Source organism: Pleurodeles waltl, chromosome 10 (genome assembly GCF_031143425.1).
Source record: "Pleurodeles waltl isolate 20211129_DDA chromosome 10, aPleWal1.hap1.20221129, whole genome shotgun sequence".
In the NCBI taxonomy this organism is placed as follows: Eukaryota; Metazoa; Chordata; class Amphibia; order Caudata; family Salamandridae; genus Pleurodeles; species Pleurodeles waltl.
Genome location: NC_090449.1, coordinates 6958363 through 6978310, shown reverse-complemented (window position 1 = coordinate 6978310; position 19948 = coordinate 6958363). Strand labels below are relative to the sequence as shown.

Genomic DNA, 19948 nt, shown 5'->3' with positions numbered 1-19948 from the left:
CCAATCTGCTGGTGGGGGGATCGGAGCCCAAGGCCTGATCTGTCCCTTTCCAGCTCTCGTCTCTTTTTACCCCAAGTGTTCTAATGTCTTAGGCATTACTACTGTTAGTTGTTCCTCTTCTGTTTTCTGGCCTATTCCCGTGCAGTCAGAGTCGCTTTTGTTGCTCTCAGCTGGTAGTACTCTCCATTTCTTATCCATTTGGGTGAGCACGTGTAGCTGCAGTTCTTTGATACCCTTATTCTGTGTCTCTTTTATATGTTCTTTATTTGGTGTTGCGGCGCTCTTCCTGTTTTCTGTGTCCCAGCATTTGACTGATGCGTGATTTCTCCTTTCTCCCCTTTTTGTCCTCAGTGGTGGACCCGTTCCTAAGCCCTGGTATTCTAGCCATGTCCAAGTGTCCTGTGCAGTTTGCAGAAAATATGTTTTCTCTTTTAGTTCCACTCATAGTTTTGCTGAGTAGATAAGTGAATATTTTATGCCGTGTTGTCGCAGTACTTTCTTTATTGGTACGTACACCCCTCTTTGGCGTTGTACCAGGTTTGTGTAGTCTGGATATATGTGGATTTCGGCGTTTTCAATTAGCCAAGGGCCGTGTTTTCTTGCCGTCTGTAGGATGATGTCTCTGTCCCTGAAATTCATCAGTCTTACTATTATTGGTCTAGGGGAGCTCCTGATAGCACAGCCCTGGTTGAGATTCTGTGGGTCTTTCTACGGAAAAGAATTTAGATGCTTGCATTGTAGTACTTTGTTTATTAGCCAGTCTTCCCCATCTAGCTCGGTATTATGTCCTTCTGCTTTTTCTGGCACCCCCACTAGCTTCACATTGGGGCGTCTTGACCTCCCCTCTGCGTCTTTCAGTCTAGTTATCCCCTGTTGTAGCCCCAATTCCAGTTCCTTGCATTTCTTTATAAGAGCCGCTACTTTGGGTATTGTCGTCTCTATCTGCTCCTCCATTTCTTTGACACAGTCCGTTAATTCCTGGTGGTCGTCTCGTAGCAGTCCCACTTCACTCGCCACCACTGCTAGTTGGGTCTCCAAGGACTGTTTTGTGTCTTTGATGGCCTGTAAGATAGTCGCTGTGTGGGTTTCCATTACTCCCGGGTTCTTCTCTTTGTCCGTCTCGTCCGCCCCCGGCGGGATGCTTTTCCCTGATATGCGGGGGTCTCACCATTTCATTAGGTGTCTTGGCACAGGCTATTCGTGCCTATCGGATCCGTGGGGGGGGGATTTCTCATCTGTTTATTCACCATTTTCCTGCTTAGGCCACATCGCTATGTTGTGCTCTGCCCGCCAAAGGCCCTCTTTCCTTTAACGCCGGTGTTTGTCAGGCTTTTTCGTCCTGTGGTCTTCCCACAGAACGTCTGGAGCACTGATTAATTCTGCGCTTCCTCCGTATGAAGGCTCTGATGCCTCTGCACGGTTGATGGGCAATCGATTCTCTGTGTTTCCCCTCTGGGGTGCCCCCTGCCTGCCTCATTGTGGTGCTTCCGCCTCTGTCCTTTTACCCAATTCCAGGACTCCCACTTTTCCCTCCATGACTCGGGAATGTGCAGGGGAGAAGGGATCACTCCTCGGTTGCCAATGTCTACTGAGCGCGCCTTCTCTGCGCTCTCCTCACCTCTGGAGTCGATCCGTTCCACTCTGTGGCTCTTCACCCTGCAAGCCTATCTCACCATCCTCTTTCGGTGTCTCACCTCCAGTTGCCTTTCTGCTCACAATTGTGACCGTTTTCATCTTCGTCCACATCTGCTCCGTCTGTCTCTGTATCAGTGGCTCTGGGCGGCCACCATTTTGTTTTCGGCCACGCCGCTCGCCTCCGGATCTCACACTCCGTTTTCTACCGTTCTCCAGGCACCATTGCATCTCTGTCCAGGCAACGTGTTTTCAGGAGACCAAATCTATGTGTCTTTGGTCTACTCATCCATATTTACAGGATTTATGAGCCTTGAGCTTCCGTCCCTTCCTGAAGCTCTGATATCTGCATGCTACGGCAAGCACGGCCAGACAGCGCCCCCTGGACTCATTGATTCTTGATCATTGAGGGACCACTGGTAGAGTGAGAGAGTGGATCTACAATCGAGGACAAAGTAAGAGAGACAGAGATAATGGCTGTATAATGCCATAAGTAGAGATGGAGGTTGGACTCGCAGATTCTTGATCTTTGAGGAACGCATGGTAGAGTGAGAGAGTGGACCTACCATCGAGGACAAAGTAGCAGAGACAGAGATAATGGCTGTATAATGCCATAAGTAGAGATGGAGGTTGGACTCGCAGATTCTTGATCTTTGAGGAACGCATGGTAGAGTGAGAGAGTGGACCTACCATCGAGGACAAAGTAGCAGAGACAGAGATAATGGCTGTACAATGCCATTAGTAGAGATGGAGGTTGGACTCGTAGATTCTTGACCATTGAGGAACGCCTGGTAGAGTGAGAGAGTAGACCTACCATTGAGGACAAAGTAAGAGAGACCGAGATAATGGCTGTACAATGCCGTTAGTAGAGATGGAGATTGACTGTGCCAATCCTTTGGCCAACAAACAAAGAGTTAGAGATCTAGAGATACTTGACCACTGAGGAGAAAGAAATGTAACAAGTGGCTGTATTCTCTATTTCCTGTGGCAAAAGTGGACCAATAAGGCATCCATAAAATATTCCTTCATCTGTTGCGTGAAGCACAGTAAAGTGGGAGAAGATATCCATGCCTCTGACAACCAAGGAGCAGGTTTTAGAAATAGAGAGGCTGCCCCTGCTAAGTCCTCCTGACTATCAAAAACAAAAAGATAGATGTAGAGTCGTTGACTGTACTAAGGTATTCTTCAGGAAAAGGGAATACAGGAGTGGGTGGCTGAATGGCGGTGTTTAGGTTGACTGAATTCCTGCATGTAAAGACCTGTCTAACAGTGCTTTTTCTCTCTTTTTACTTTAGATCCGTCGTGGAAGCCCACTCGTTTGCTTTGACATTTTCCACACCAAATGGTTCTTAGTTGGTTTAGTAGGGCGGGCGTTGAAAGACTGCCACGGGCCTGCCCTAGCCACCAGAGCATCAACCTTCACCGAGTGGATCACCCGAGAGACAAAAACAGCTAGACATCCATTCTACCCTACAACTCTTATGCTGGCTTCTAAACACCGAACTCAGCTGAAGTTCTCTGGTGCTGAGGAATGGGTGTCACAGGGTGTGAATCTCTTTTCAGCTGCACGTTGTACATATCCTGGAAGCAGATCCTGCAAGGCGCGCCTTTGGTCGGGATGGCCTCTGGATGGTGACCAACTGCCCCGATCTAAGAGGACCAAGTTACAAAGAGGCAGACTCTTGAGCCCACTTATGAAACTTATTTTTAACAAGCTCCGTTTGTTAGCTGTCCGCCTAGACTTCAGACGGTACAATTCAGCCATGTTCACTTCTGAGGGTAGTGCAAGGCGGCAAGGGATTCCTGTGGTCAATTCTCTGCTGAACCAAAAGACCAGAAAAACGGCCACAGTGCTGCCATTATCTACACACACACACATTACTCCAGCGCCCATTGAGGCAACCCCGCCTTCTAAAGTACCACGTTCTCCCCACCCTCCACCATCTGTGTGGGTAAAACCTTCCAGGTTCATGCGAGTCTCGCTTCTTAGAAGGAGGCGTTCTGCAGTGCTAACCTTTGAAAGCCAGGTGGGCAGCACCAAGCAAAGGATACCACCACAAACATCTCAGAATCTACACACCCTTCCAGCCAGGACTTACTTTTTATCCACAGAATCTAACACGATCTCTACGATAAGCCTTTCCACTCTAATGCCACCTTCTGCGGCAGGCACAAGCAGCAGTACAAGTGTTCTGCTGAACCCCACTCTTTCGGAAGAGCTAATCAAATCTTCAGTACTGGGTGAAAAAATAACATTCATGAGCAATCCCACATCTGAAATCACAGCTGCTAGCACCACCAACAGCAGCACACACAGCCCCACCACCATCAGCACCACAGTTTCCACCAAAACCACCACCATCAAAACGTCTCCCCAAATACAATCAGTTTGGATTAAGACTCGATGGCCAATTCTTTCTACCTTAACAGTTGGCACACCCATCTTGGCAATCTTGCCAACCTTTTTATATAATCGATCTGCTCTGGTAGTGTCAACCATCCGACCAGCCTCCAGCAACCAGCTGCTTGCTTCAGCAAAGCAACCTTCCCAGGTCTTACCAGCGTCTGCATTACTGGCACATTCTGCAGGCCCTCCGCCTTCTCCTAGATTGCTGCCCTACACCAAGCCACCTTCCACTAGTATGCACATCCCTCCATATGTGTTGCCCAATCCTGTAATGCCACCATTCATCATCATGCCACCTAATGCATACCCCCTGTATATCACTGGCATGCCACCTTCTGCATCTCCTCCATTTGGCAGAAACATGCCTCTTCTTGTATATTCTCCGTTTGGCAAAAACAAGCCACTTTTTACAAACCCTTTGTCAGGCAAAAGTTTACCACACCCCGGATATCTTGAGTATGGTAGAGCCATCCCACCTCCTATACACCCTCCGTCTGACCAAAGGATGCCACCTCCCGAAGTCTTTCTATCTGACCAAGGCATGCCGCCTCCAGGATATATTCCATCTGACCGAGGCATGTCACCTTTAGCACACTCGCCATCTGACCAAGGTATGCCACCACCAGTGCACTCACCATCTGACCAAGGCATGTCACCTCCAGGAAACCATCCACCAGACCGAGGCATACAAACTCTTGTACACCTTTCACTTGACCACCACATACAACCTCCTTCATCTGACCGAGGCATGCCACCTCCTGTATACCCTCCACCAGACCTAGGAATACAACCTCTTGTACACCCGTCACCTGAGCACCACATACCACCATCTTCATCTGAGCAAGGCATGCCACCTCCTGTATACCCTCCACCAGACCGAGGAATACAACCTCTTGTACACCCGTCACCTGACCACCACATACCACCATCTTCATCTGAGCGAGGCATGCCACCTCCTGAATACCCTCCACCAGACAGAGGAATACAACCTCTTGTACACCCGTCACCTGACCACCACATACCACCATCTTCATATGAGCAAGGCATGCCACCTCCTGAATACCCTCCATCTGACAGAGGCATGCAACTTCCTGTATACCTTCCATTAGACAGAGGTGTGCCACTTCCTGTATACCCTCCGTTAAGAGGTGTGCCACTTCCTGTATACCCGCCATTAGACAGAGGTGTGCCACTTCCTGTATACCCTCAATTAGACAGAGGTGTGCCACATCCTGTATACCCTCCATTAGACAGAGGTGTGCCACTTCCTGTATACCCTCCATTAGACATAGGTGTGCCACATCCTGTATACCCTCCATTCGACAGAGGTGTGCCACTTGCTGTGGACTCTCCACATTTCCACCACATACCTTCTCCTACATACCCTCCATTTGACAGAAGCATGCCACTTCCAGTACACCCTCCTCTTGAAAAAGGCATGCCACCTCCCGTGAAAGCTCCATATGGCTCTGGAATACCAAATATTGTATTCCATCCCGATGACCATGGTATTCCGCCTCCTGGCTATTCTCAGTTTGAGGAAAACACACCTCCATCAGCCTACTTGCAGCATGTCCAAACTATAACTTTTCCAGCAAACAGACAGTCTGTATCATTTGCCTCATATATGATGCCTGGGTCTTTCCAGCCCCTTATGTACGAAGTGTCACAGCTGCCCTATCTCAAGCCGCTGCAATCATATCTGAGGGTCCCAGGACTGGGCCCGCCTTCTGTATCCCCAGCAGCATCCCCTTCTGGTGTAGGACCTCAGACTAACAGGTTTTTTCGAGGTGCCAAGAGATCTGTTATTGCAACTGCAACTGTAGCTGCCTCTGCAAATCCGTCTTCGCCCATGACCTGGACCAGACCTCCCTTGATCCTGGCCAGCCTACCGATGACCCTGGGCAGACGTTCTACAACCAGTTCTGCCACGATCTCTGCCATCCCTCCGGTGACATGGCTCATTCCTCCTGCTACCTGGCCAAACCCTATCCCTTTTTTTAACTGGGCCAACCCTACTGCATTTTCAGTCAGCCCTCCTGCAACCTTAGCTAGCCCTTCTGTGACTATCCCTTTGACAACCTGGGCTGGTCTGCCGGTAACCTCGACCAGGCCTACTGAGAGCTTAGCTAGTGCGCCCTTGACCTGGATCATCCCTCCTGTGACTTTGGCCAACCCAGCTGCGACCTGGGCAGGCCATCCCATAATGTGGACATTTCCTCTCATCACCTGGAAAAGCCCTTCTGTAATCTTGGGCGGCACTCCTGGGACCCAAGCAAGCCTTCCTCCGAATCAAACTAGAACTTTGGCCAACATGGCCAGCCCTCCCCCTAACATGGTCAGATTCCCTGCAATATTGGTCAGTCCTCCTGTGATCACAGTGGGCAATCCTTACACTTTTGACAGTGCCACAGAGGTCAGTCCAAGCCCCACTGTGAATAGCACACCCTCTCCAATGCGCATTGCTACCACCTGGATCAATGTGCCCACAACTGAGACCAGCACCACCACAACTCTACCCAGCTCGGCTGTGACCAGCATCCCCACAATCTTAACCGTTTCTGAAGAGACCAGCATCCCCAAAACCCAGCCCTCCTCTGGTCCAACCAGCGGCATTGTCACAGGGATCAATTCAGATTCAACAGAATTCCCGACAGTCTTGACAAACTCTGATTCACCAGGGATGTCCACAATCTGGATTAGCTCTGATTCATCAGGATTTCCCGTCCTCTGGGCTGGCTCTGATTCATCAGGAGTGTCCACCATCTGGACCAGCTCAGAAACAACTGCAGTCCCCTCGAGCTGGACCAGCTCTGAACCTACAGGAATCCCCACTGCCTTGACCAGATTGGAAACAACCAGCATCCCATGGATCTCAACCAACCCTGCTTCAACAGACATCTCAACAATGCTGACCAGCCCTGAAACGACAGGAATCCCCGAGATCTCAACCTCCTCCGATTCAACTGTGAGGCCCACCACCCAGATCACCTCTGAATCAACCAGAATACCAACATCCTGGACCAGATTTGCCCCATCCAAGACCTATAGTGCAACTGACATGGCCCACGGTGATGATATGACAGTGATCCTGTCTCACTGTGGGGTGTCCCTGGAGTGGAACATCTATACACAAGCCTTCCACCTCTCTCGCAGTACCTTGCAAGCTCCCGATGATGTCATGGGTAAGCAGACTCTATTTTTAATTGGATTGGGCGTTGTGGAAATGTGTTTTCTCCTAATACATCCACCACTTGTGTCAGTAGGATTGACACCTTCCACAGGCCTTTAGCTATATTATTTTAACAAAGATTTGTATAGTGCTCTAGTGCCGTTAGTTTTTCCTCTCAGGGTTGTACTTGTGCTGAAGCCAAGATGCTACTATCTGTGGCATCCAATCGCAGTGCAACGCATGATTGGGTGACTTCGCCAGGATGATTGGTTGTAAATTGGCATTAGGAATGTGGAATGACTGTGCCGAATATTTGTTCCCAAAATAAGAAAAGGCTTAGGACTTTCTTTTGGGCAATGTATGTGATAGGAGTCCAATTCTGACCTGAGTGAGACCTTTGTGAACCCCTACTCAAGCCGCAGACAAACCAGTTACTTACCTCTGATAAAGCTCTTTCTGATAAAGATTCCAGCGAACCACAGGTTCTTAACCTTTTGAATATTTCCCGTTGTCAGACTGGATCTGGAAACATTTGTATAGTACATCTGCACGCTGGTATTTGGTGCCATGCGTCTCTCTACTAAAGCCATTCCACTCTGGAAATGATGTCTGAACCAATAAAAGTGCCACTCCTGTGTGCAGACATCAGTTGCTTTTGAGACAGTCCATGTCCCTGGATGCAGAGCCACAACCATAAATTGGCATCAACCACTGTGTGGATTCATAGATGTTTGCTCTTTTTAGTTACAGAGTCCAAATAACAGAGTTGGTGAGTTTTCCATGGTTAGATAGAGTCCCTACCAGAAGGAGCATTACCAAAAGTAACTTGTTCTTCTGATGGAGACTTCTAACTGCAGATTTCTAACTTTTTGAACAAATGCCAAAGCAATACCCAATTAGAGGTGGGTCTGCAAATGAACTCAAACCAAAAAGTCCTCTAGGACTGAGCAGGTCAACTATCCCTCTTGGCGAACCTGGGTGCCCAGACAGTAGTGCTTTATGAACTTCTGTCTGGCGCCTACATAGCTGCCTGGCAGATGTCCAGGATAAGAACTCCAGGTGCCAAAGCAGTGGTTGCAGCCTTAGCTCTGGTGAAATGAGCCCTTAAACCTTCTGAGGCTGCTTCTTCTTTATGCAGAGTATAATCCAGCGAGAGGCGGTGTTTTTCTGCACGGCTTTTCCCTTCTTCACTCCAGCGAACACCACAAAGAGCTAATCGTCCACTCGGTGTTGTCTGGTTCATTCGACATAAAAGCTCAGCGCTCTTTTGGGTCTAGACAATGGAGACTCTCCTCCTCCTTAGAAGAGTAAGGTGGAGCATGGTATGCCAGTAAGGTGATGGTTTGTCCGATGTGGAATGACATTACTCATTTGTGCAGAAAAGGATGCCGTGGTCCACAGAACCAGTTTGTCTAAGTAGAGGGTGGTATTCGGCAGGTTGACACAAAGAGCTTGCAGCTTACTCACCCACTGTGCTAATGTTACAGCAGCGAGGAACACTTTCTTGAAAGTGGGAGTCCAGAGGACAGCTGTGTAAATGCCCAAAAGGAGTGCCCATCAAATATGTGCGGACCAGGTTATGTTCCCTCTGCAGCGTAATAAAGGAAGAAGAAGGAAACAAATACTGGAGTAATTTTTAAAAAACATGCATCACAACAGGTGATTTAAATAAAGAGGGCTGGTCCACCTGCTGTAAAAAGACTCAAAGAGCCGAAAGGTACCCTTTCGCTGTGCCGAAAGCAAAGCCCTGCCAGGCGAGGCAGAGAAAAAACAACAAAACATCATACAACTTGTCCTGGAGGGGGCCTATCTGTTGCACAAATGTGTCTCAATGATAGTTTAGTTTTTTTTTTTAGATACATCTAGCTGCCAAGATGACATTAGCCACCTAAGGAGGAAGGCCAAAGGTCAATCTCCAAGCATGAAGATGGAGATTGTGTGGGCCCGGTTGTAAAACCCTGCCCTGTTGCTGCGACAGCAGATGCTCCCGGAGGGGCAGCCTGAATGAGGACAGATGCTAATGCACAGAAGTTGTGGATACCATACACTCCATGGTTAATCCAAGGCCACTAGAATGCCTTGGACCCAGTCTTTCCTGATCTTCTTCCAAACTCTGGACAGGAGAGGTATCGGTGGGAAGGCATACAGGAGTTCTGAGTCCCAAAATAGGCAGAATGCGTGAGAGAGATGCTTAGGATATTCCAATCTGCCGAAATGCTGACATGAGGTGCTGAAGTGGTGAGGAGATCGAGCAAGGTTCTCCGCATGCATGGAGGAGATCTTGCACCAACTCCAGGTGTAACTGCCACTCGTGACATGCTAGGGGTCCACAGCTGATTTTCCTGCTCTAGCATTCAACGATTGGTGGTTCACCTCCAGCAAGATTCCTTGGTGGTCCAGCCATTCCCAGAGGTGCAGAGCTTCCTCGCACAGGATCCACGAATCCACCACACCCCATGTGCTGCAATACCACATGGTGGTGATGTTATCTGAGAGCACCTGCACCAGCCTTTGCTTGATGGAGGGTAGGAAGGCTTTCAATGTCAAGCAAATGGCTTTCAGTTCTAGAAGGTTGATTTGGAGCTGGGCATCCACCGAGACCAGAGACCTCTGATCTCCATCTCTTCCCGTGGCCACCACAACCCAGAGGCAATAGGGCTGTCACCACTGCTCTCAATGGGGAAGGGGAGAGGTCTGCTGCTGACCCAATTGTGGTGGAGCAACCATCTCTGCAGGTCTTGTGCTGTCTCCTCTAAGTTCTGGACATGGTTGGAGAGGCCCCCTTGATGTTTGGCCCACTGAGGTTTCAGTTCCCACTGCAGTCCCCCCCATATGCCACCTGGCGTGCTTGACTAGCAGGATGCAGGCCATCAGTCCCAGCAGCGTCAGAGTCGACCTCACTGACATCCAGGACCGAGGCTGAAACATCAGGATCATAGGCTGAATGTGCTGGACTCCCTTTCCAGGGGATAGGCACGAAACCAGACAGAGTCCAGAATGGCTCTGCTAAAGAGAGTGTCTGAGAGGGCGCTGAGTGGCACTTCAGCATGTTGATAGTGAACCTCAAGGATGTTAGGTGGTCCGCCGTAGTATGGAGGTCAGTGATGACTGCTTTGGGTTAGCCCACCTTTAGCAGCCAGTCGTCAAGGCAGGGTAAGACTGGGATCCCGGACCACTGAAGCTGAGCTGCCACCACCGCCCTCAACACCCGAGGGGGGGCAGGTGAGACCAAAGAGAAGAGCAGTGAACTGAAAATGCTCCGGTCCCACTATGAACTGCAGTTAGCGCCTCTAGGCCCGAAGGACGGGGATATCAAAATAAGCACACTGCAGGTCCATCTTTACTATCCAGTCTGCAGGGTCGAGGCAGACAGGACCTGGGTGAGCATCCTGAATTTGTCCTTCCAAAGGAAGGTGTTGAGAGGATGCAGGTCTAAAATTAAATTAAATCCTCCTTCATTCTTTGGCACCAGACAGTTGCAGGAGTAAATACCATCACCCACCTCTGATGCAGGCACCCTCTCCATAACCCCATTAGCCAAAAGAGCTTGCACTTCCTGCCCTAAGGTGGACATATGGTCATCCGTTAGCCAATCCGAGGATGGTGGAAAGTACTCCGGAACAGCCAGAAGGGTACGCCATCTCCCTCATGTAGAATTAGCAGGACCCACCTGTCCAATGTTAAGGCCTGCCCTCCTGCTAAAAGTCTCTGAATCGTGCCTTCAGCTGGGTGGCTATGCTCCACTAAGGACATGCTATATGGGTCTGACAGGTGGGGCTCCAAGGGGGTGGGGGATCAGTAGGCTGGTATGCTGTCCCGGGCTGGAGAGATCCTACACTGGCCCCCAGTCTGCCTGGTAGCGCCCTGGCTAGACGGTCCCAGCCAATCTATCCTGATTCTGCTCTGAGCTGCGTCAGGATTGGCCGCAGGGCAGGCTAGGAGCCTGTGCATGCAGCCGGCTGCAGCAGATACAGAGGAGCGCAATCGCCTGCGTGCAGGTAAGTTTATTATTATTTTTTTTTATTGTATTAGTATCCCCTCGCCGCCCCACCCTATGTAAGACCCACGAGCTGCGACTGCTGACACCCCATTGTACCCGACTGAAAGCACTCGTACCCACCTATTTAACAGAAAATACATTTATTGGCGGGGTGTAACACCCCAAACACCGCTCTGAAAATACACCCCTGAAAGGAGCGTGCTGTGGGTGGCCCTACTTTCTTTGAAATGCACCAGGGCAGAATCTGCTTTGCCCCCAAAACGATGAGTCCCATCAAAGGCATGTTGAGGAATGGTGCTGCTAGTGCCAGTGGCTCGACTAATGGAATCCATGGTATCCAGGCCACAGTGGGTAATAAACAGTGGGACATCTAAGCATCTTGTATGGCTTCGATCAGCAGCGGAACGCATTCTGGACCACTGGGAGAACTTGAGCTACAGAGTCCCATAGAGCCTGGAAATAGCAGCCTAAAAGGCAGCTGGATTGACCTACCTGAGAGCTAAAATACCCTCTTCCTAAAGGTCTCTCCCTCTTACGCTCCCTATCTGGAGGAGCAGTCGAGAAGGTACTTGGGTTTCTCCTGCTGGTGGAGGCTTGCACCACCAAACTCTCTGGAGTATATTGCTGAGTCAGAAAGGTGGAGTCGCGGGGGGCGGTGAGGTAGCCACGCAATCTGGCAGTTCTCTTGGGACCAGAGCAAGGCTTGGCCCAGGCCGCTAAAATAGTGTCATTGAGGGTCCTACTAAAGGGTAACACGGTGCAATACTGGTCTGCTCTCGTTGGAGAACTTCCCTTAGCAGGTTAGCTTTCACATCCTAGGTGGAGACCTGGTGGTCAAGACTGTCAGCTGCCCTCTGCATGACCATTGCCAAGAAGTCAGTCTCCTCACTGGTAGGGCCTGGAGGGGGATTAGGCCAGTAATTGGAGAGGTGTTGAGGCCACTGGCAAACTAGAGGACCTCATACCAGTAGTGTTCATGGTAGGGTTACCCAAACTTGTCTCTTGCATGACACTCATTGTCAGCGTCTGTCCCGAATGGGGAATGCAGTGCATGGGGTCTGTCCGTGGAACTGGGGCGCTGAGAGGCTCAGGCGGAGCAGGCAAGGGCTGCGGCTCGATGGACATGAAGCGTGACTCCATCGAGGTCTGGATATTACCAACTCTGGATCAGAGAGCACAACGGGTAGTGGCTTGTCCTCCTTGAGCAATAAATTCCACAGCAGCGTTGATGTCTAGGGGACTGGCGTGGAACATGGTGTTAAAAACGGTGCCAGTCTCCATCTAGCACGGGACGAACACAGTGGCGGGATCCCAGATGGAGTGTGCTCGGCTCTGTGGGAAATCAGAAGGGATCCAAGAGTCGAAGCATGGCCTTGCAGAGCTCTTGGATTTGCCTCATGGCCCGGGAAACGCCGATTGTGTGGGGACAAGTTCTCTGATGTCGACAGACTTTGGGAGCGAGATCCAGAGGCACGAAGATGCCCTCGTGGCTTCTCTGGACAGCAAGAGTGGTGGTAAGGCGCTGAGCACTGATTGATTTTCTTGTGCTTTTCTTTGACTGATCTCATGATTTCTAGTATGATGATGACGGAGTTCAGGACCCACGTCTGGGCGAGGACCAGGATTGAGATGACCTTTGGAGTGGGCCCGACACGGGGCTTCTGATGCTTAGGGATGTGGAGTTTCACTTTGCAGTCCTGAAGGAGCTCTGGATTCATTGATGCGCAGTCACTGCAGCTCTTAGAGTCATGAGCCGACCCCTGGCAAGGCTGATGGGGATCCGTCACAGGCATTTGTTTGCAACAGTCCCTGCATGTTTTGGACCCTGCTGCCCCGGGAGGTGACATTTTCTCTCACACACCGGTTTTGTTCAGATTGTTTTGAAGTAAAGTGGTCTTGACGAGGCAGGAGGTAGCTCGGGATCATGTCTGGTGACGCAGAAACAAAGGATCTGATGTCAGTGTGTGGCGATGGCACTGATACTGGCTCTGTGGCTCACTTCTGGGGCGGGTGGCATCAGTGCGGAAACCACTCACTGCGCAGAGGTGCTGCCCAAGGGTTTCCGAACCCAGTCTGATGCTTGGGAGATGATCCTAAGGGGAGGAATCTGCGATCAGGAGGCGCTTAGAAACCAGCCCTCACCTGGGGTTTTTATAGATCAGTTTTTACAGTCCCGTCCACATGATCACACCTGCCAAACGTGAAGCACTATGCAGAATGAATGTCGCAGTTGCAGTAAATGAGTAGGGCGGTTTGTAGGCATCACCCATGCCCTGACTGTACTCCAAGCCGCTGGAAGACGCTTCAAGTGACTGAGTGCGGAGGACTGAGCGCACAGGAGCCACAAAGACCACCCATTGGTCCTGAGGCGCAGGCGGGGAGAACAGGCCGCGATCAGGAGAGTGACTGATGAAACTCCATGCCAGGGATGTTGCACGTCCCTTCAACCTGCGGGAGGTCTCCGCGCCGATGCTCCACTTGTAAGTAAAGGACTTGCTTGCAGGATGGAGCGCGGCTCTTGTATTTCAGGCCGGGCTGTTGAGTGGTCTCTTGTTGTTGTTGGTGTTGGTTTGTTTTTCACTCATCCTCGTGTCATTGCTGCTAAGACTTTTGTAAAATTGTCATGTTGCTGATTTTCTCTGTGCCTACTGTTCAGTACTGAGTCGTGCGTCGCCTGTTTCCCTTGCCCTGCCTCTGTTTTTTATTTTCCCATTAATTCGTCACTCTGGTACATGTTTTCTCTTTCCTTCTCCGTCCGTGTGAGTCTCACTCTCGCGCCTTTGGTGTGTTCAGTTCACATCTGGGTTGTTTCAGCTGCGACTGGGGAGTTTCTTCTCGTTGGCGTCAGTCATGTCTGTGCTGCTCTCTTCTGCGTTGTTTTCTTGCCTCCCCTGCCCCCTTCTGTCTTTCACAGTCATATTATTTGGAGAGAATTGTAGAATTGTTACGTGGACTGTAAAGGGCTTAAAAACTCCTATTAAGAGGCAAAGACCTGACTTAAGAGCCGATAGCGCCATATATTGCCACATTAGCATCATGTTTTTGACGCTAATGTGGCGATATTATGGCAAAAACACTGCGCCATATTTACGAAGTGGCGTAACGCATGCATTGTAACCCCTTGCTCAGAGCAGGCGTTAAAAGGAGGTTTCCATTGGTTACAAGTGGCCTCAATGGGCTTTGCAGGATTAGTGTCAACATCTTTAACGCTAATCCTGCAAAGGGCCAACCTAGCGTCAAAAATTCTGGTGCTGGTTCCCTCACTACCGCCATGATGCGCCATATCTTAAATACGCCGCACACATGGTGGCATTACGGGGGCGCTGCAATGGGTGCAGCACCACTTTTCTTAAGTTCGGCCCAAGGAGTCTCGTTGCACCTGGCTTGTCTCAAGGGTCGGATGGTTTCATTAGAAGAAACACATCTTCCTGACATTGAGGCTGTTGAGCTTCAGAAGCAGAGGGTCGGGGAGGCATGTGTCTCCTCTAGCCCTAATACAAACGCTGCTGCTGCTACACGGCGTCAGAAGGATTTGTCCACTTCTCTTATTTCACAAGGAAAGTGGTGGATTTCGGTTAAACTCAAAATAAAGGATAACATCCTTCCACTAATGAATGTATCTGGCCCTACTCATCCTGGTCAACTTTTTGAACTCATTCAACAGAAAAGAGTTGAACACTCTGGTGATGACTTTCGACTAGGTGGGGATTGTAATGGATGAATGGACCCCCTTCTTGATGGGCGTTCCTCAGCTAGGGTTGTTCCTTGCAGTGCTCAGAAGGCATTTAAAATGGCATTTCACAGAGCTCCTATGTGACTCCTAGAGACTGTTTAACCCAGATCTCCAAGAGGTCTCTGTTTACTCTGCCGCTCTTAATCTATTTATTTACAAATAAATGTATGGTTCGACGTTTGGTGAATTCGGAACTTGGCTGAATTTTGATTTCTGGCCATGCCCCAGTTTGGACAGACCTAGATATTCTGCAGGGCAATATTTGGAAACCTCAGTGGAGAACACGTGAAAAGCTTCATCCCAAAATGAGTGTACATTGGGGGAATCGAAGGTGTGTACCCAAGCCCCCCCCATTAACCTTACATGTAAAGCAACAATGCGGACATGTGGGGAACCTCTTATGTAGTCTGTGGTGTGTAATAGGCTAACCACCTTGAGAGAAATGGCATTCTTTTAACATGTGCAGCTCTTAAGGGCTTATGATTTTATTCACTGAGATACTGCCAATCTTTGGTGTTAAAGGTACACCCAGTTTTCTGGAAAATCCTTTGGAGCAGATCTGGTAGCAATTTCTGATGAAGATGCTGATGGAGCCGATGATACCCGTTTCCCATCCCTGGCAGCTTAGTGCCACTAATACCTGACCCAACACGCGGGCATCGTCCCTCTCTATCACATAACTATTCTTGAGAAAACTGCACCTTTGATGAAAATTGAACCAAACATCCAGCACTGAGAGCCAAACTGTACCTGTGGAATCCCATGAACTAAATCAGCAGCATTATCAAAGCTGCCTATTCTCCCACACCCAACGCCTTCCTCTGGATAGACTCAGACCCCAACTTTCACAGCCTTGTATTGGGGTGTAGCTATGGCAGGCCGGCACGCTCCACTTTGTGGAACACACCTGGATACGAGAAGCTAGGGCGATACCACTTTGTGGCGAGTTTTCTTGGGACATTTAGCTGTTCGCAAGTAAACCGGTGATTTAAGCGCTTTCTGTGATCATACGAACAAATAAAAATTGTCATTGTCTGGGGAAGCTGCTGGTAATAAAACCAGAGCATTAACTAATGTGGGCGGTAATATGCCTGTATGTGCGGTAAAGCTAGGGCCCACTGAGCTACCTCAAGCTGCTGTCTTTGTTCTACCATCCTGAGGCTTTTCAGTCTTAGTTGATTTGTCTCCAACAAGAGAAAGTCTGAGATGTCTATCACTTCATTTTCAGAGGGGCAGGCTCGTGCTCAAGTCCTCTGTATTTTAGTGACACTTTCTGTCGTTGCAGGAATGACTTTCTAGTCAAAAGCGGATCAGTGTTGATGTCTTGCGCATTGCTTTGTTTTCCTCTGTTGATCTTTGACTATCGCCCTAGATTATGTTGTGGAGATCAGTACCTGGATGGGATCTGACCAGTCAACGGATCTCGCGTCAGCCTTCGTTGAGTTTTTGTTGGTTCTGAAGGGTCTGGAATTGGCCACCATTTGAGTACATGGATGGCCACTCATTGTGGAAGGGCTTTGCTGAGCAAGCAAGAATGTAGATTGTGGCAAAACATGACAGCCATGTTGGTCTCTCCGGTGTAGGGTGAAGTCCACAGTAAAGATGTGATTTGATGAAGACGGTTATTTTTACAAAATAAGTCTAATGATCTGTTCAACAGAAATTTGAGGGTCTTTTTCAAGGGGAAAAAAGCGGAAGTTGATGGGGATTCCCTCTGCTTTTTTCGAGATGCACAGCACTGCGAGGAGGAGAGAATTGTCTGTTTCAAACTTTTGCACTGAATAGTTTTAATGAGAATCGCCAGACAACCTCCTGGTTCTTTAATCCGATTTAGGTGAATGAAAAGTTTGCAATCAACTTGGAATAAAAAACATAATATAGCTGAATTCAGAAATAATGTGTCAAGATCAGACCAGAACAAGACTCATAGATGTGACATGAACACCTCAACCTGAATCAGGAATTCCCCTCAACCCAGACTCCTTAAATATAAGGATCCAGCATGAGAGCTACAAAACAGAGGCCATTCTACAAGGACCTGCAAGGAAATAGAGGCCGGTTACTAACAAGTCCACCATTAACACCTTCACCGGAGACACATCAAGACAACAGAGCAGACGGTGTGTACATATGTGCTGGTACTTACACAGTACAAACCTAACGGGGAATCAAGGAATCCAAGAACAAGGCTGGACGCCCCGGGAAGGCTACATTTGTTATGGGAGGTAGGAAACAAGTTTTGGGAATAATATTCTTTGAAGAAATAAGTCTTGAGTTTCTTCGTAAATTGCAGGAAGGTCAGAGCAGTTCTGATGTCAGAGAAGGCTCTGCTAGAGACCTTTGGTACGTCAATGGAGAAGATCGGTCTTCTGTTTTTTTCCATCTTATATCCTTTGGTCTCCAGTCTGGTAATGTCCTGCATCCTGGCGTGGCACTGTCAGCCAAAGGTGGTTAGTTCCTTGGCCTTGTACATTGCGGGTGTCATTTCCAATGTGCTTGTAGGTGATGAGGCTGTCCTCAAAGAGGATGTGGGCTTGCAGGGGAGGCCGGTGTATTTCCTATTGCGTTGCCGTGAGGCGGTTGAATGTCTTCTATATGAGACATGCTGCAGTCTGTAGGATGTCTTTCAAGAGCAGAAGTATGGTATCTGTGAGGCTTTTGAGCAGATTCTGATTCACCAAGATGTGCACCCACGAGCAATTAAATATTGCACCCGCTCTGGAACATAAATAGCTGCAACAGGAAAATATTGCATGGAACACCAAGATAGAAGCTCTGCTGTGGTATAACTAATGAACCCTCTTGAAGACAATGTGTTTCTTGTTGTTTACAACATCACTTCAGGCGACCCCCAAATCAAGAAGTGCTCAGTTTGATATTTTACCTGAAGCAGTGAACTTCTCACACACTTGAATGGAGGCATCTGCGGCGAAGGCCTGCTCCCTTGCACATCCATGATTGTATGGTTCTTAAGGAAGTAGGAGCATCTCCAAGTGTGCATGCGTCATGGGAGGATGCTCATTCGCAACTCTTAGGATACTGACGGAGCCACTCTCCTTGCTCTACCACACCAAGAGTTAAGCGGTAACTTTACTGCACCCAGACTTCACATGTTCTGAACTGGTATGAATCAATAAAGCAAGCGTTCACTTTTCTGGAAAAATCCTAAAACAAGATACACTGTCCTGATCTTTTGGTGCATAAAATTAGGTGAAGATCGTTTACGTCTAGCCGCAAATTTCTTCATACCTATTTTGCCTTTAAGCAGTGGGAACACAGATTCATCAAGCCATGCACATATGTCCTGCCTTGCACAGAAGCCACTGGAACCAAGGATAATTTATGGGTTAAATACTTTTCATTGAAATCACTTGAGAGTCAGCAAGTAACAAGCTACAGTGTAAAATCACATAATTTTGATTAACTGGCACATAAACAACACAAACAATTAAGCAGATTCTGCTGGGCAACCATTATTCAAAGAGAGGAGAAGATAAAACCGAAAAATTAAATGTATAAAAAGAGTACCCAAGAAAGATTGACGTTTACCCTTGTGCTCCCCCCACACCGAGAATCAGTGGTGATGGAGAATGACTCGACCCACAAAACCACGCCCTGCTCAAGGCATTTACCAAAGGAGCAAAAAAACACTGGACTTGGCCGACAAATTTTCCGCTCCGTCCCTTATCTTCTAGAGGAACACCCTAGACTTCTCTGTCTGTGTGGGAGAGTAGCTTTTCCCACAATAGTCTGCTCGTAGTCTCACAGGGTGCAAATGAGAAGCTCAAACTTCCAGGTCATTCAGTTCCATCTTTACTGCGGACCGGGCAGTCTTGCGTTGTAGTGCCTCACGGCTCAGGTCAGAGAAAGAGAGGACAACTTGATTGTCACCAGAAATACTCCCCAACTGGGTAGCCGATTTCAAAATCTCATTTCAGTGACCTTTAAAAATCACCATGACGGTAGCTCCCACTAGCCCCAGATGGTCCTCGCCCTTCCCTGGGAATTTAACAATATTCCTTGTAAGAGAGAAATCTTCTGTGCCCTGAGCAACCCACAGTCAACAAAGCAAAGTCTGAGCTTGTGGACTTCATTTTGTATTGGGTATTCTTAGGACGCCGCACGACTCTGCATTGCAGATTATCTTTCTAAACCCGGTGTATCGCCGATCAACTTTCTAAGGAGACAATTCTGCTGCTCTTCAGGATTCCTCAAACCCGGCTTTTCTCTCAATCAGACCCTACAGCTTCACATCAGTAGCCTGGCACGCAGTCAGATTACTCTTCAGTTTGGTTTTAAGACCAGTGTGTAATGCTTTAATGGATTTCAATAATGCCTTCTTCACAGAGGTAAATGTGTTCTCTTCTGCCTCAACCTGTGTTTTCTCCTAGTTGACCCTTAAGGTGTCCCATATCCAAGGGAATCAGATAGCCTAAACCATTCCAAGATGCAGACAGTGAAAAGCGCGACGGGTGCAACTGAATTTGGAGCCGGCTCCTGTGTTGCGGCCGAGATCCCCGCTGGGCCGGCGGGCGGGAACCAGGTTTCTCATTATGGCCGCGGCGGGAGTGCGGCTGCATTGGCGGCCGCCCAGCGCTCCAACCTTGGCGGGCAGCTTCAGCCACCCACCAAGGTTGTAATGACCCCCAATATAATTTCTCAACCAGTTACAGTCTTCGCACTGAGCATTGGTCAGCATGCTCCAATCAGGATATTAAACCATGAATAACAGTGACAGGCTCAGTTAAGTGAAAGTCAATAGGAACCTTTGGAATGAACTTAGGGTTACCAATTACCTTGTCCTTCGTGAACCGGAGAAAAGGTTCTCTGACGGTGAACGCTTGAACCTCTCCCACTCTCCTAGCGGATGCCAGAGCCAGAATTACTGCTGTTTTCCAGGAAATAAATGTCGAGCCTGTTCAATGTACAGGCTCAAAAGGAGGTAACATCAGCTGACGAGGACTGTAATAAGTTCCCATGGAACTGGACGATGTCGTAGAGGTG

General features: G+C 48.9%; 1 protein-coding gene across 1 annotated transcript in view; it reads left to right on the top strand.

Annotated features, from left to right (window-relative positions):
- Positions 1–19948, top strand: part of LOC138260684 (mucin-2-like) — a 241279-nt gene that overhangs the window by 39142 nt on the left and 182189 nt on the right. The window contains exon 5 of the mRNA XM_069209183.1: positions 2928–7224. Coding sequence (XP_069065284.1) covers positions 2928–7224 — 4297 coding nt within the window. The remainder of the gene's footprint in view (positions 1–2927; positions 7225–19948) is intronic.